The sequence below is a fragment of the Grammomys surdaster genome, unplaced genomic scaffold (genome assembly GCF_004785775.1).
Source record: "Grammomys surdaster isolate TR1022 unplaced genomic scaffold, NIH_TR_1.0 124555, whole genome shotgun sequence".
In the NCBI taxonomy this organism is placed as follows: domain Eukaryota; kingdom Metazoa; phylum Chordata; class Mammalia; order Rodentia; family Muridae; genus Grammomys; species Grammomys surdaster.
The window spans coordinates 11,103-29,377 of record NW_021619537.1 but is presented as its reverse complement, the minus strand read 5'-3'; the positions used below and the strand labels follow the sequence as shown (position 1 = coordinate 29,377).

The 18,275-nt window shown below is 37.9% G+C and overlaps 1 protein-coding gene across 1 annotated transcript; it reads right to left on the bottom strand.

Annotated features, from left to right (window-relative positions):
• Positions 1 to 1,357: 1,357 nt before the first annotated feature.
• LOC114636590 (cell surface glycoprotein CD200 receptor 2-like) lies at positions 1,358 to 13,301 on the bottom strand. The gene is made up of 7 exons (XM_028784665.1): positions 13,255 to 13,301; positions 10,417 to 10,677; positions 8,281 to 8,337; positions 7,221 to 7,535; positions 6,860 to 7,108; positions 3,714 to 3,828; positions 1,358 to 3,355 (listed from the first exon to the last, which is right to left on the bottom strand). Exons 2-7 carry the CDS (start codon positions 10,478 to 10,480, stop codon positions 3,349 to 3,351), a joined length of 807 nt encoding a protein of 268 aa, XP_028640498.1. The 5' UTR covers positions 10,481 to 10,677; positions 13,255 to 13,301; the 3' UTR covers positions 1,358 to 3,348.
• Positions 13,302 to 18,275: the final 4,974 nt, after the last annotated feature.

Sequence of the window (18,275 nt, the reverse complement as noted above, 5' to 3'; positions counted from 1 at the left end):
TGCAATGAGGACTTAGCCTGTCTCACACAGATTACCATGTAATTGCTTCTAGATAATAACCAAACAATCTACTACTCAGAGCACATTCCAAGAGGTTGTAAAACCATTAACCAAAGGTCATAGAAAGGGAACTGATGGTTTATTATAGGAGCTACAGCATAAGATAAAATATTGATAGCTTTATCTATAGAAAATATTACTAGTAACTTAGATATGGTTTTTAACTCTCCATGAACCTGTGGAGCTGTGGCAGGTGATGAATGTTTAGCCAGATAATTACTCCTAATGGATATGCATGTAAACATTCTCTGTTGTATATTTCTTATTCAATTTATAATTTGAATTTATCTGTAAACTTGTGATGAAATTTTTACCATGTGATCATGAATTCTGAAAGGTTTATAAGTGCTGAAGACAAGGAGAGGTATGTGAACTTTTCCTTGTTCCACGTCGGATCATTCTGCTCTCCCCTTTTTCTTAGAGAGCATTCATAGGTAACTTCTTACAACTTAGAAATAAACACTAAATTCACTTTTCAAAGTGTCCTTCCTTGCTGGGCAGTGGTGGCACAAGCCTTTAATCCCAGCACTTCGGAGGCAGAGGCAAGCGGATTTCTGAGTTTGAGGCCAGCCTGATCTACAGAGTGAGTTCCAGGACAGCCAGGGCTATACAGAGAAACCCTGTCTCAAAAACAAACAAACAAAAAAAAGTGTCTTTCCTGCAACTTCAACTAGAAGGCTGAAAGTTATAGCCTTGCAATTCCTGCAGAAATAGAACAAAGGCCACATTAATTCCCCAGCTGTTAGGCTACAGGTGTTAATCTCCTAAACCAGCAGCTTATTTGGGGTGTGTGAGGGGGTAGGAAGTAAACAGTTATATCTGTTTTTGCTGTCAAAACTGCATTGTTCAATTTTACTGAAGGTACAAAAAAAATTGGAGGAAGTAAAAAAGTCATCATTGTTTCTTGCCTTCCTTCTATACTTCTGTTATATTTTTACACAATAATTTTGGGAAGATGTAAGTAAAAACATAAAAACTACATTGGCATACAAAACTGGGTGCAAATATTTAGCTTCTAGAGAAGCAAAGAATTTAATGGTTCATTTTGTGTTATTTTAAAATTTAACTCAAGTTATAAATTTGTTTACTATATTAAAAATTAATCCACCATCTAAAAAGAAATAGTAGAAATGTGTCATGAGAATAATATGTTTGAGGATTGAGTTACTGTAACTTAGTCCTATCATGTCTTCTTGGTGTGAATGAGCAAGTATTAACTTTAATTTAGCTTAATTTTAACTTTAACTTAAAGTCTTAACTTTCAAGGTCTTCACTAGAAAATAAATAACACAACGGGTATAGTATATGCTTTATATAATATGATGTATGTAAATGTTCATAACAGCCTTATTTTCAATGGTGAGAAACTGGAAACAACCCAGATGTCCCATAACAGAAGAATGGATACAGAAAATGTGGTTCATTTACACAATGGAATACTACTCAACTATTAAGAACCAAAACATCATGAGTTGTGCAAGTAAATGAATGGAACTAGAAAATATCATTCTGAGTTAGGTAAATCAGACATAAAAAGACACGCATGGGATGAACTCACTAATAAGTGTGTATTAGCCAAAAAAGCACAGAATACCAAGGATATAATCCACAGAACTCAAGAAAGATAACAAGCTGAAGGACCCAAGTGAGGATGCCTCAATCCCACTTGGGAGAAAGCAAAAGGCAATCATTGTAGGCAGAAGGAGGAAGAGACCTGAGTAGGAGAAGGGATTGGGAGGAGAAAAGGGGTACACGATCAGGTATTGGGGGGCCTTGGAAGCAGGACTGAAGCCATTAGGATCAGCAGAAAGAAGGGAAACAGGCAAACTCAAGAGGTAGGAGTTGGGGGACCCTATAGAATGTTCCAGACAACTGGGAGGTAACAGACTCTCAGGACTCAAACAGAGGAACCTTAGATAAAGACAATAGCTTTTAACCCTCAGAATGAGCAGGAAAGTTTTTAGGACTTTTCGAAGTTATCATCAGTATTCAGTATAGTTACAAAGCTAGAACATCCAGAGACCATCAGTATTTAAAGACACACCAGAGTCCTACTCTGTCTCATTTCAACACACTGCAGGCCAGGAGGCTCCAACACAGACTCTTGTCTGATGAACTTGATTGAGCTTGCTCAGGTGTCTAAGGAAAAGCTGACTATGGTGATCATATGACTAAGTATTAGTCAGTTGAATCTGCGCAGATATGTTTCCTACTCCAGGCTTGGTCCATATTTATCCCACATATAATCCTCTACTCTCCGTAGCCACCACCTGAGTAGAAACTACTCTGAAAACAGGATCATAGAATAAAAGAGTATCATAGAGCAACACACTTTTATCAACTACACTGACATCATCCACTACATTACAGTATGACATGCGCTGAATTAACCTTTCAATTACCACCACCAGCTATCATCCTGGCATCTTCTAATATTGGGCACTCATGTTCTCCATAGACTTTCACTAAAAATAAAATAGCCCCAATCACTTTATCTAAGATATAATTCTTTTAGCTAAAAACATACTCTTATTATAGCAATACTATGTGTATCCAGTGAAGACAAGGTCTCAGTTTACAGTTGTTACAGTTCACCAGTGTCTTACCCTTACCCTTGATGATTTCATCCCACCCCCTATAAGGCAGAATGCAGACTGCAAATGGAATTTAGACACTAGGACTTTAAACAGTAAGTGGAATCTCAGTGTTATCCCCATGATACAGACAGTGACTTCTCTGGGATAAAACTGTTAACATTCCCTAAAGTACAGAGATACTGATTTTTGAAAATAAATCTTAGTTATGTATTCAATGATTAATACAAAAGGCAACTGTCATATTACTTGCTAGAAAGCAAGCAAGGAAAGAAGGCCAGCAGCTGGTGGCTGACTTGAAGATGTTGCTGGTCATTGTACTGACAATGCAACTTTGATAATCATCTAAAACGAGCCTAGGAACAAGAAGTTTATGGAAGCCACTCCTGGGGGACTTAAGTGAAGAAAATTCACCCAGAACTCTTATTCACTTTTTCCTAAGCCATTTTTTTTCCTGTGGCCTGAGAAGTAGAGAACGGAGAGAGTAGATGGGTCATTCAGGGCATGTTTGATGGTAAGCACTAAGCTTTTGCCTATATGGTCATACTGTATGACTGCCAACTGTGAGATGAACTCTAACAAACATGAAGACAGCAAAGACAGGTAATCTGGATTTCAAAGAGAAAGTTGATTGCAAATGGCTGTTTTCTTGTATTGTATCCTCAGAATAATGGACTTCCAGAAATATGGATATTCATGTTCTAGAAATACACAAAAACAAATTACATATGTAACAATTAAGCCAGAATAAACATAAGTCAATAAACTTGTAAACAAACACTTATAATGTTTCAGCAACTTCAATTCTGCTACAGAATCTTTCAGTGATGGGGCCAATGTAGGTCCCTCCTAGGTCAGAACTGTAGCAAGGTAGAATCTCTCACCAGAGCTGTAAACACCTGTGCCTGGGCTCTGTTGTTCACAAAGACTTGCTGCAGAAGGACTGAAGGAGCGCCCATGGCAGGGACACATAACATATTTCCCCAGTCCACTGTGAACTCAAACTTATAACAATGTTTTCTTTCTAATGAGTCTTAATACATTAGTTTTCAGTCCTACCTGGTATAATTTCTCTTCTTGAGGAAAGTAAATCCTACGATGAGAATAATAATCCCAAAAAGGGCCATTTTCACATAGAGAATGGTCAGCAAGGAAGATGGGGTGCTGGTGGTACCTTCAAATATAGGCAAGGGCAAAATGTCAGGACAGCTCAATAATTGTTCTAAGCAAGAAATTAAAGGCAAAATCTTTAAAATCTTTTAAAAATGGTCCTAAAATTTAGAGAATACTAAAATAAGAAAACCTTATGAAGTATAATTCAGATACAGCTCATATTTTTTGGGGATTCTCTGGGAATGCCAGACACCACATCAATACTGCATTTCCACAGATAAGTTAGATAACAAAAGAAAAATATACCTCCTAAAAATATCTCATACCCCATTTACCAGAGGAAATGATCAGGTCAAACGCAACGTAAATTGAAATAGGATTTCAGGATCAAGCTCAAGAATCAAGTCTAGATTTTGTGATTGATAGGCATTGACAAATATTTTAAAATGAAGAAATGCACACTAAATATTGTTAAAACATACAATTAAATAGGTGAAACATGCGAATTTCCATTTTAGGAAAATATAACTACATTATCCATCCTGTCTTCTTCCTTCCTCCACCATCCCCCAGGTCCCACCACCTACCAATGCTCCCTCTCAAATTCCTGGCTTCATCCACTTTATAAAGTGTTACTGTTGCATATTTATACAGGATATGAAAATACCAATTAGGGGCCCATCCCTGAAAGAAGACTGCTTCTCCCACTCTTAGCACCCTTAGTTAACTGTAGTTCTTCATCGAAATTCAAGGCCCAGTGAGATTTCCTCTTCCATGTTTGCATATCTATTGTTTACGTCTTGTTTAGGCAGCTATATTATTGAGGTTTCATAGGGGAAGTTTCCCTGACATTTCTAGGAGACACAATCTTTCCACAGGTTTCCTGTTTCTCTAGCTCTTATACTGTTTCTGTCCCCTATTCTACAATATTCCCTGAGCATTAAAAGTAAGAGCTGTGTTGTGCATGTATCCATGGGAGCTAAACATCCCATGACCTGTGTTCTCTGCATTTTGACCATTTGTGGCTTTTTGTGATGTTTTCTATTACAAATAGGAGCTTCTTTGTTACGGGTTAAGAGCCATGCTTATTAGTGAGTATAGAGTAGAAGTTAGGCATTATGGTGAATGAGAGGAGGGCTATGACTGATTCCTCTCTGACATCAATGCCCTCACAAACACTTTGAGTCACTAGCAAGGTCTTCAGTACCAGCTATGATTTTCCTCCTCTTGAGTGAGCCTTAAACCCAATTAGACAAGTGTTGGTTGCTGCCAAGATTTGATTGCCACTATCAAACCTTAGGGACCAACCTTGCTGGTCATTGCTGTGGTTCATAAGCTTCACAGCTAGGTGGTACTACCTGATGCTCCCCTCTTTGTTCAGCTTGCAAAGCCTCTTTGGTGACTAGGAAAGTTACTCCTTTGGGAAGATGTTTTCAGGTTCAATCAGCTAAGATCCTCCAAGTTCTCTGTCGGCAGTGCATCTATGATCCATCTTTTATACAAAAAAAATGTTCTTTTGAAAAGAATATTTCCTTTTCATTTAAAAAAAAAGTATGAATTTCATACATAGTATTGTGATTAAATTCACATCGAACCCTCCTCTAACTCCTGCCAAATCAATACTGCACTTTGTTACCTCAATAACTTTGTATCTATTTTTTAATAGCTCATTGGCTTCAGGTTATATTGTCCATATGCTCCTGGGATGGAGCCTACTAGATGCAATACCCTTAGAGATAACTGACTTTCTCTCCTCAAGAAACCATTAACTGTCCAGAGCTCCTCAGTTGGCAGAGCAGGGACTCATGAGTCCCTTTCCATTCTGTGTTGGAGTATTGACTGGCTTGGTCTTGTTTGGGTCCTCTACAGAAAACTCCATTGCTATGAGTTTGTGAATTCAGAGATTCTGTCATGTCCAAATGACTTTTTCTCTGATTTTCCCTGATTGGTGACTTTTACAATCTTTCTGCTTTTTTCTTCCTTGACAAGTTGAGAGTTTCTGCTTTAATCACTTTTCTCTGAAAAAAGAAATTTTTTCTAAAGAGATATGAGAGTTGCACTAATACAGGTACAGTGATGTAAATTGATACTCAGAACATATTTACAAGTTGTAAGACATCCAGGAGTGTTTATAGAGACAATATATCAAAAAATACTAAAAATTAAAAAATGAAATTCATATATGGTCTTTGTTTTCCATCTACTGAAAGATAGGTCCTAAAAGAATTGCCAACAAAGTAAAAATATCTTTAGTATGCCAATAAAATGACTGGGGTCTAGAAAATCTTAGAGAGCTTCATAGTTAGGGGCTATCACCAGAAAGACTAAATTGTAATTGGAGAGTTAGGAATTGAAGCCCTATACTGCCACAATCATAACCACTTAACATCTTGTGAAGAAAGAATGACTGGATATTGAGTTAATCACCAATGATCAAGGATTAACCCTCATGATTATATAACAAAATTTTAATATAAATCCTAAATAGTACAGTTTGAGGAGCTTCTGTATGGGGATAACATCTAGGACCTGGAAGCATAGAAATCTTTGAGATGGCATAAAGCTCTATATTCCTTCCTCCATAAAAGGTCCTATGAATCTCTTCAATTTTTCTATCTCTGTGTTGGAGTCTTTATATTAAACCAGTAAAGCAAACAAGGTGTCTTCTTCAGTTTGGTGAACCATTTTAGCAAATCACTGAACCTGATGTGTGAATTATGGAAACATCCAGAATTTATAGCTAGTTGATAAGAAGGACAGGTGATAACGAAACTTGTTGCTAGTGTCTGAAGTGTGTTTGTTGTCCTAGTTAACTCTATCAACTTGACACAGCCTAGAGTCACCCTAGAGGCCAACACACTATGGGCAGCAGCAACCTCTCTCCAGGTGAGACAGGTTAGGGCAGGTCTCAGGAGCTCGCAAACAGCTTCAAGTTTTCTGCTTCAGTTGCTGTCCTGATTTTATTCTTTCTTTCCCTAAACAGGTTTTAGCTACTCTATTTACAACAAACCGAATAAAGTTAAAACATTTATCTTTCATGGAAGAATAAATTAAATATCAATTATTTCTCCTTTTTAAAAAAAGGTACTCACCTTGATTCAGTTCTATGAACAGAGTCTGGTTACCAGCAGAATGAGAGACAAAACAGGACACAGCAAACACATTGTTGTGCTCCCAGTGGCATGTGCTCCTGACAGTCACAGTGCCATTTCTGTGTGATTCATTCTTAGTGACACAATCCCCATCTGGAGTCCAAGAGATCTGTGCAGCAGGCTTGCCTGCAATTGCCTCACAAACTGTAGTTCTATTTTTCCCTAGAAAGTAGGTTACTTCAGGGGGGACTGTAGAGATGGAAAGGAAATAAACATTCAGTCTTGTCACAAATCACAAGGACATTTTTTTCTAACTAAAATTGATGACCTGAAATAGCACAATATGTGACATTGAACTTACCCAGCACTTGGAGGTCAGAGAATTTTAGGTAATTCCCTTCAGGTGTTACTATCTCACATGAGTAATGCCCCTCATGCTGGAGGGCCACTGCACTGATCTGAAGGTCAGGACTGTGGTCAGGTGTGGAGGCCCAGGTGATGCTCCTGTTCCTACAGGTGGTTTCATTGGTCTCCCTTGTTTCTACTCTGTAGGCTATTATGCAGGAAGGCCATCCTCTGGGGGTTATTATCCATGTTATTAATACTGCTTTTGTCAGTGAAACAGAAGGGCAGCAGAGCAGAGCCTTTATACCCATCTGTACAGACACTGTAGTGTCTATATGGATGGACAAACACACAGAGAATGAGAAAAGGAAACCTTGTGAGTTAGGTCTATCCACAGTAACTTATATGAAGTTACACTAGAACGCTGCTTGACCAATCAAAGTATTTCAGCAATAGCGGCTTTTTCTCACATTTCTTTGTTTCTGTATGTACAATCTATCAAAATTGAATACATAATTCATTGTCTAAAATAAAGGTCCACACATGTGGGCTATGCACATCTTGCACGATAAATCCACACATTGCTTATATACTGACTTAAATCATCCTTGAGTGGATACAAGTTTGCTAAGTGGTGATTACTAAACAAAATTAACTGTCACAATCACTTGTGACAAAAGTCAGTAATGTCATCCCTTTAGCAGGAACAGACCTTGCTTCAAATAAGGCTTCCTTATGATAAATATTGCATTAACATCTCCACTGTCCTACTTCAATATCACTTGCCTCTTTGGGAAACTCAGTCCTCACAATTCACATTCAAATAAAGGTCACCTAATCAGAAGAAGAAAGAAATTCTTCAACACAGACATAGGAGGATGCTAATGCCACAGTCTTCCCACCACTCACTCTAAGATGGCAAAGGTTTAGAGGCAGGCATTCAGGTTCTCTCACACCATAATACTAAATCACCAGACTCTGCTACTCATCCTAAATCTGTCCAGCAGCCAAGGCATTAGATAATGTTTCTAAGCAAGGTCAACTCTCCATTCCTATAAGATAAGTAAGAATATTACCTTGTATCATAAATGAACCTGTCTGCGTTGGTTGATTCCTATCCACACAACATGACCCTGGAAAATACTTAAATGTGAGTGTTTAAATATTTAAATGATTATAAGATAGTAACTTGAAGTTTTATCACCACTAATATGTCAACATCTTGAATATTGCATATAAAAGATATTAATTAGTTGTTTCCCAATCGTGAGTAACTTTATTTTGCCCAATGGTATACAGTAGCACTGCCTTCCTTCTTCCAGCCCCTTGCTATGTCCAGTGTAGGCATAAAACATAATCTGACTTGATTAAACCCTTTCTCCAGATCTTATTCCCTATGTAAAGCTATTTGGACCAATAATAACCACTTCCCACAGATGAAGAGACAGAGCCATTGTCCAAAATCTATAGAAACAGAATCACAAAAAATTCATCCTCTTGCTTCCTTCCAGCTGTTCTACCTTGTGATTGAACAGAAGAAATGAAGCATAACAGGATAGAAGAAGGATGAGAGGTCTTTCCTCTTTCCATTCCTTCCTTAAGTTCTGTAGAAATGTTTACAATTATAATGGTCAGAAACCAGGATTGGTTGCACAGAGAGAGAAACAGGAGAATCATGATGTCAGAGCAGCTGGCCATATCATGAATTGGAGGCCAACCTGGAATACATACACTGCTTAGTAAGAAAAAAAGAGTCATAATCAGCTTCTGAAACATTGACCTATAATACTTCTATAATTTGCATACAATAATTAAAGACACAGGAAAGAAAAAGTAGATTTGTTTGTTATCCTAAGATATCTACACTACTATGAAGTGCTAGTGTGTTTTTAATAGTAAAATTGGACTAATTATAAATGTATATTTCAAACAAAAGCAAAGAATACCTATGTAAATATCAGACAACGAAAGTATAGAAAATCTTCAATTAAGAACAAAAAAGTATACAACAACAACAAAAATCTGTCATCAGCTAGAAAGAGGATGGTATCAGAAGACACGATATTAAACAGAGTAAGCCAGGTACAGCAAGGTGAGTGACACATGTTGTTGCATGTGAAAGCAAAATGAACCCAAGACATGAAAGCATGAGTGGGATTTGGTGGACTGGGAAAGATGTGGGCAAGGAGAGGGGCTGATGATGGAAGAAAGCATTTCTTCTTTCTTTCCTTTCTTCAGAATAGTGAATGTATTATAAACCACAAAGCTACAGTCTCTTGATTTTAATTGAAAATAAATTCTTTCATAAAATAGATTAAAATTGCAGTTCCTCTTCCCTAACTCCTCCTACATCCTCCACACCTACCCAAATCCACACCCTTTCTTGCTCTCTCTCATCAGAAAGCAAAGAGTAGACATCTAAATGATAATAATAAAATAAGATAATCTAAAAACAAATGGGGGACAAAGGGATAAAACCATCATTAGAAATACATCTAAGCACAGAGACACACATTATCATGACCAGAAATCCAATAAAAACACAAAACCTGAAAGCATAATGTATAAATAAAGGACTATGGTTCTGGAAAGGCAGAGCTAAGGCAGAGAGCTCTAGCACTGTAGCTCGGTTGTCCTGTCCTCATAAGGGTTAATTTAGACTCTGGTTCCCCTTTCTACTAGTAACTTCCAACACTTTTACTACAAATGCTGTAAGAAAGATTCCATAATCTGTGGCACCAGTTCACACACTGGCCTGCATCCAGACCACATCATCTTCCTTTCCCTTGTAGTGGAGAAGGACTGCCCCCTCCTAGCTAAGCTCAGAGCCTCCAATTTACTCTGGAGGTTTCCTTTCTCAGATCCCCCACCAACCTCCTCCTTTCTCTCTCAATGCGTGTCAACTGTAAAGATGAAACAGGAAATCTACTGAAGCATTTATTTTTGAGGCAGTCACACATTTGAAATGCATGACAATGACTAATGGAATAATCGCTTTGGTATTTGTAGAAAATTTTTGTTGAAAACCTATTTATTAAGAATAATCAACTTAAGAGTAAATGGTAGTGGTAAATTGGTCCTATTAGCCTGCAACAAAGGTGCATGCCTGTAATTCAAGGAATCAGGAGAGACAGAGGCAGGAAGATTATCATAGTCCAAAGTTAACCTCAAAGACAATTTCATTTCCTAAAATTTCAGAATGTCAAACTTACCAGACATCAAAATATCAGTAAAGACCAGCAAGGTCAAAGCAGGAGTCCTCCCCAACGCATGCATCTGGAATGGAATCTAGCTAAATACACATCATAACTTCCTGGGTGGACTCAGTGACTACACCTTGGTCAATTTGTTTACACAGATAACCGATTTAAGATTGACTTTTCTTTCTCATTTCCCCTATCTTTATCTTCATCTCCAGTCTGCCTCCAGTTGGATGACTAAGCCTGCACAGAAGAAAATGGTACTGATGTTTGCTGAAAGATAAAGAGAGAAGTCAAAGCATCATTCATTCATTCTCTCATGGAATTAAAACATTAAGATACAGTTTATGGCAATTCTCTTTTAAAGCAGTAGTTTTTAAATGGTAAATCATATACAGGAAAATGAGCAAACCTTATGTGTATAGCTGATGAATCTGTACATCTACATGAACCTGGACAAGCATTTCCAAATTTACCAAACTAAGGTAGTGGTTTTGTGACTCAAAACTCCCAACATGCCTTTCCTTGGTATTGCTTCTCAAGAAGCAAACACAGCTCTAACACCTATGGCATTTGCTCATTTTGTTGGTTAATGAGCTTCACGTAAATGAAATGCTTCCCTGAGTTCATCCCTGTATGCTGGCTTGGACTTACCAAAGAATATATGGTAATTTATTCATCAGTTTCTCTATGATTTGAACTGCAACAGCTCTATTTGGTGACTAACATATATAAAGCTTCTATGATAATTATTGATTTACACATACCTTTTGGTATCTACCTGCGCTGTAAGGAGCAGGCCCCTAACAAGGACCGATTCCATTTTGTAATAGGAAACTTGTAGAGACAAGTATAGAAGTAAAGTACTTGTAGAGACAAGTCTGGTACTTGTAGAGACAAGTCTGGAAGTGAAGTTTTGCTGTGATAACCAAACATGAGTGGTTATCTGCTGTGCATGTCAACAGTAATGCCAAATCAAACATAAAAGAGGAGCCTGATCGCAGCACACTGATAACCATGACTGACTAGCATGATCCTCCAAGCTTCCTCAGCTCCTGATCATCAAAGAGTTAACCCAGAGAGCAATGCCTGCACTTCGTGGTCAAGCACCCTAAGAGGTCAAATTAGCAATTCAACTAGCTGGAAGCCTCAGCCTGACCCCTCCTTCTCAGACTCAGGACCCTGTAATGGAAAACCTCATAAGGACTCAGGTCATATAATCCATGAATGAATAATGTACTTATTGCTATGCTTATTTCTTCTGTAATTAGCAATTTATTATTTGTGTTCATTGTGCCGATATTGATAGAGGCAATGCATAAGAAATGTAGCAATATCTCGTTGTGGCAATAGCTTTAGCATTGGTTATAATATATTGTTTATTGTGTATCATTAAAGAGCAATTGAATGTCAAACCCTACGTCTCTCTGGCATACTCTCTCCCCTCACGTGGAGCTAACAATCTCACAGTCAAATCCAGCATACGATCCCTGAGTGGAGAAGGACCTGTCACTTCTCTCCCCACGGGGATACTAAAACCTTATCAATAGCCTGCTCCTGACAGATAAGAGTCAGGGTTCATGATATGCACCCATTTCTTATCTACATATCTACAAATAAAAGAATAATGTGAGACTTTAAATAAATACTTCCTGTAGACAGTTAACTTGCTGCCTGCCATCTCCCTTTTATTTTAAAACATTGTCCTAATACTAAAGAATGTGGTCTTTTAAAAAATAAATAAATAAACTCATTTACTCTACAAATAGTTAAAATGAAACTATACAGTGCTAGGCCCTAGTCCAGTGTAACTGGCACACCTATGAAAAGAAAAATGGACATTGCCATGCATCGAGAAAAACATTCGTGGGAAGACAAAAGCAAAGACAACGGTGTGCTTCTTCTGCAAATTAAGAAACAACAGAGATGTCCAGAAGTCAGAAAATTTTCAAGGACCAGCTTCTTTTTTCCTGTATTAAATAATTTAGAGACTCTTGCAAATGACAAAACACAGTAGAAAGACACTGAGAGAGCTGAAAGACAGAACTTCCACTTACAGCTCAAAGAAAGAGAAACCTACTGTGCAGGGTCACACAGCCTTGCACCCAACAACAGGGAAACAGGAAGCTGGAGCTGTGGAGTACAGCTGCTGTGTGCAAATCAAGGCAGAGTGGGGAGGCCTCAAGGATTGTATAGTTTAAATAACCCTACATGTTACATGAGGCATGGCTCACAAGACATGGTTATCTGCAGGATGATACTTTTCCCCTTTTCATTAAAAACATGCTGTTTGTCAGGTAGCAGTGGCATATGCTTTGGATTCTAGAACTCAGGAGAAATAATCAGATGAAACTCTGAGTTTGAGGCTAGCCTGGTCTACAGAGAAAGTTCCATGATAACTATACAGAGAAACAATGTTTTGAAGAACCAAAAATAAATAACACATAAATAAACAAATGAATAGATAAAAGATAGATGATGGATAGATGATTGGTAGATGGATAGATAGATGGTAGATAGATAGATAGATAGATAGATAGATAGATAGATAGATAGATAGATGAGAGATAGGTGAGAGATTAGAGAGAGAGAAGAGAGAGAGAGAAATTCTTTTTCTGTTTGTGCTAAAATTATCCAGAGGTTTCTACCCCTCCTTGGAACATTCAGTTCCCACATAAAAGACACTAAAAGCTCTATATTTATAATAGCCTTAAAGCCCTGGGCAGATATCAGCCCTCTGTGCTATTTTGTCTACTTCCCTGTCAATAACCCTGAGATAACCACGTTCTGCCTGGGCCACTCTTATTCACTTGGGCAGCCCTCAAGGCCATGTTCTCATGATTCACTTACCCCATGGTGACTTCTCCTCTCTCTTCACCTCTCTGCTCTCTGCTCATCATCTCTGCTCAGAATTCAAACCCAACAATCCGAAGCCTACATTTCTTCTGCCCAGCTATAGGCTGTAGGCATCTTTATTGACCAATCAGGGACAATTTGGATGGGGCAAGGTTACATCACATCACTTCATGTACATGAGGCTCTCCACATCCCAGAGGTAACCAGGGACAGTATTTAATATTACAATGTTACATAGCAATAATTACATAAGAACAGACCAAACCTCAGCATTTTTCATACAATATATTCTGATTACAGTTTCTCTTCCCTCTATTCCCCCAAGTTCCTCCCCACCTCCTCTCTCATCCAGATCCACTCCCTTTTTGTCTCTCATTAGAAAAGAACAAGCTGCTAAGAGATAACAAAACATAATAAAATAAGATACAATAGGATAAAACAAAAACAATCACATTGAGGCTGGACAAGGCAAATCAACAGAAGGAATAGAACCCTAAGAAAAGGCATAAGCATCAGAGACCACCGTCATTCACTACTCAGGAGTCTCATAAAAATGCTAACCTGAAAGCTATACTACATCCACAAATGACCTGTTGCAGATCCCTGTAGGTTTGTGCTTGCTGCTTCAGTCTCTGTGAGATAATATGTTCTTGATTAGTTGATATAGATGGCTTTGTTCTCCTGGTGGCCTCCATTCCCTCTGGATCTTACACTCTTCCACATACTTTTCATATGAGGCTCCATGAGCTCTGCAGGGAGGAATTTGATGGAGATATTCCATTTAGAGCTGTGTGTTCACAGGTGTTTTCTCTCTGTTCAGATCAGCAGCACATGAGATGGTTAGCTGACCTGCTAGTCATCACTGTTGTTATCATCATTGTGATAAATATATGGTATATTCTGAGAACTATTACATGTGCAGTAGAGAATTGAATTCTGCTCTTTGGGGAGAAATTATGTTTCTGTCTATTGGTGCTAATCAGTCTAAATTGTTGTATAACCTTTTATTTGCCTAGTGATGGTTTATCCAGTTGTTTTAGCTATTACTAAAAAATAAGGTTTCAACGAATCCATGTAACATTATTTTCTTTCAATCCTACCAAATTTCACTTCATGCATTGGACTTCTGTTGTTATGTATGTGTGTGTGAATATATACAGATATATGTACATATATATGTATATATATGTGTGTGTATATATTTAGTTACAAGATTATAACTTATTGCTTTGATATTCACCTTTTATCAGTATGAAACATCCTTTTGTCTCTTCATAAATTTTATGTTTTACCTAAACTTTATTTTGTCTGACACATTCTTTAAGAAGGTTACTCTTTACATAAATGTATATTTCCATTCTTTCCTTTGCAACCAATTTTTATCTTTGATCAAAAGTTATTCATTTATACCTTATAAGTTTAATCAATACCATAATTTTACATTATTTTTGCTGCTTTTTCACATGTGTTCTCTCTGTCTTATACATCAGTTGCATACAACTCAATTCCTTTTAATTATTTTTTATGTGATTTTTTCTAGTATTATTTTCTGTCTCATTTTCCTTTTGGGGTTTTGGTTATGCTGAAAACTGTATTTAAAGTTAAATTTATATGGCTAGAGAGATGGCTCTGCAGTTCAGAACACTAGCTACTATTGTAGAGAGCCCAGTTTCAGTTCACAGAGCCCACACAGCTGATCACAATCACCTGTAACTCCAGTCACAGGGAATCTGACACTTTCTTCTGTCCTATGTGGGCACCAGTAATATATGATATATTTATAATGTATATGCAGGCAACATACATATGTATATTTTAATTAAAAAACAAATTTTAATAGTATATATTTATAACCAGCTACTTTGACTTAATGTCAACTTAGCTTCTATAGTCAGGAAAACTTCAGCTGGGCATAAGTTCATCTTTTCTCCTCATGTTGTTATTGTCACTAATAACTTTTTACATGTGCAATAAATTAGGATAGACTTACTGCTGTTTCTTTGCATAATTATCTTCTTAATTGATACTTTTATATGCTGGCTGTCTTCACCAGTATTGCTATTTCTTCTTTGATTTTTGAATGATGAGCGGGGAGTGTTTATCTGGAAATGTCTTAATTTCTTCTTCATTTGGAAGGGTATATTTTCCAGGTGTGGAATTGGGTTATGGTTTGTTCCCTACAGCTGTCTACATTCAGCATCCTGCTGTCTTTCTGCCTTCATAGCTCATGTTTATTATGTAAAAGTACCTTGTATGTGATGAGCTTCCCTTTGCAACAGCTTCTAAGAGTCCCTCTGTCCTTGGACAGCTTGGTTATGATGTAACATGGTGTGGATTTATTATGCTTATAATATGCAGAGATCCTTGGATGGCTGAAGTGTGAAAAGTCGTGTCTTTCTCAAGCTTGAATTTTGTTTTCCTTTCTTCAAATTTCATTCCACTGTTTTCTCTGTGTCCATTCCTTCTGACTGACCATTGCACATCATCGTTCTCCAGATGCTTTCCCACAGCATCCAGGGTGCTTCCTCTCAACAAGCCCTCTGCTTCCTTGGCATATTCAGATTCTCTCTACAGTATCTCGAGAGACTTTTAGCTTAGGGACTGTTCTCCCCGGCTCCAGAATATCTATTAGGTTCTCTCACACTTGGTCTTTTATTTGGAGGAAACTGCACTCCTCTGCTTTGGTTTCTCTACCTGTAGTTTTCTTCATCTCTTTGAACATACTCAAAATGCTTAAATTAATCTTTTTCAATGATTAAGTTATATGTATTTCTGTAGAGACATTTTATACTTCCCTATATGTAGGCCATGTTTGCTGTTTCTTTGCGTTTCTCATTTTTAATTTTTAAAAATAAACATTTGCATATTATATCATAATGTAGCTGACTAGAGTTTACATGATTCTTCTTCTTTTCTTCTTCTTCTTCCTCCTCCTCTTTGTCTTCTTCCTATCTCTCCCCTACTCTCCCCTTCTCTCTCCAACAACCCCCACACCTCTCTCTTTCCTCTCTCTCTTACGATTTTTGTTGCTGGTGGTGACTTCTTCTCTGTTGTCTACTGAATTTTCTAAATTAATTTTTAAGGTTACATGCCTTGTTATTTGGGCCTGCTGACATTTCTGTTAGCTTGGTAATCTGCTACTGATTTGAGAAAGATTTCTTGGACAACTATATCTCAAAAAAGTGTTTTCCACTTTTCAGGTGATCCCTGGGTATCTCTTAAAGACTTTGCACTTCTACCTAGTATTTCATTTTCTGCTTGCCTGAATGTAAGCCATAGGGGACCACCCAGGGCCTTCTCAGCTCTTTTCAGAGCATGTGTTCAGGCTTAGGTATGTTGGCAGAGTTTCTATTTTTTCTTTTTTCTTTCTTTCTTTCACTCTTTCTTCCTTTCTTTTTGATAGAGTTTCAAATCCCCTGCATGTATGGGAAGTTTTCAGAATTAATGCCACCTCAAACCCTGCTTTATCCCAGTCCCCAGGTTCTTCCCTTCCCTATTTTTGGTCTCCCTCCTGCTTATCATAGATTTTGAATTCCTCACCCACATAGCTACCTGTAAGTGGGGTTTTACAAATCCACTCAAGAGGCTGCTTCAGCCCTGCAATGGTTCTGAAGTAGAAACAATAAAACCAGATGCCTGAAAACCACCAGACAATCAAATACAAAAATAAAATTACTTATTTTTATTTTCATACAAAGAATTATGTTTAAGCATGGCTGTTTTCAAACAAAATGTGTCTTGTTTTCCTCCCCACATGCCTCTTGCTCACCCTCCCTTTCATTGTCCCACCCCCAGTACATAGTATTCTTTCCACTCCCAGGTCACATGTGACATTCTTCTCACATTCTCAGTACTTCCTGTTCCCTACTCATGGTCTCCTATTGTGCTAGGAAGCAGTCATGAACCCCAAAAGACCACCAAGGAGCCATTTCTGAAGTAATAACTTTAGGGTGTCTTTATTACAAACTCAAGTTTAAACTTACTCACTTCCGACCCACAGCACAGTTTGGGAAAGCAACCCTGAAGCCTCATTGGAACAAAGTTTTATAGAAAAATGGAAGAAAATCGAGGGTGGGAGAGATCCCTCCCAGCAAACATCTAATTGAATGATTATTGTAAGCTGACAGGTGAGTGCTCTGAAGCAAGTATAACACCACATTTTTATTACCTTAATCTGTTAATAGAATCTATACCCTTTTCAATCCTGGCTATTTTGAATAATTCAGCAATAAACATAGATGTGCAAAAATATCAGTGTTGTATATTGAGTACTTGGGGCATATGCCTTGCAGTGATATAGCGGAATCACTTAGTAGCACTACTTCCATATTGATTTCCATAGTAAGCACAGCAGTTTACACTCTCACCAGCAGTGAGTGAATAAAGTTTCCTCTTTCCCACATCCACATCAGTGTTTGTAGTTTGTTTACTTGATCAAAGCTATTCTGGCTGGAATGAGATGGAGCCTCAAAGTGGTTTGGATTTGCACTCCTCTGATTTCTAAAAAAACAAAAGACAGTTCTTCAAGGAAAGGGCTGTTGAGCTTGCTTCTGGTTCAGTGGTCACTAGCCAGCTAGGAATGCGGTGGTACGCAAGGAAATTAAGATGCCAACCTTTCTCTTCCTGAAGTTCAGCAGCTCTCCTCTCATTGTTCATACTGAGTCTCAGAGTTCTAAAAATGTACACTTGGGGTGACGTAGTTATTGCCTGGGTGGAAGAGCAATGCTCCAGAGTTATGACCCTGCCATTTTTTGCTGATATGACCCAGTAGATTTGCTTTGAAATAGTTTGGAGCCATTGCAATACTACAGTTTCTGACAACAATTTGCATTTTACCCCAATCCCTGAAGCCCTGCTGACCTCAGAAGATAAACTCTGCTTACTTTTATTGAAGATAAACTATCTCCTACACAGAAAACCTGTTCATTTTCAAGGTGACAGCCTTTCACCACAAGTGCCTTTACCATCTTCTTCTTCTGGAACATGTCAGGTTCTCTGGTCTCTGCCCTTCTTCA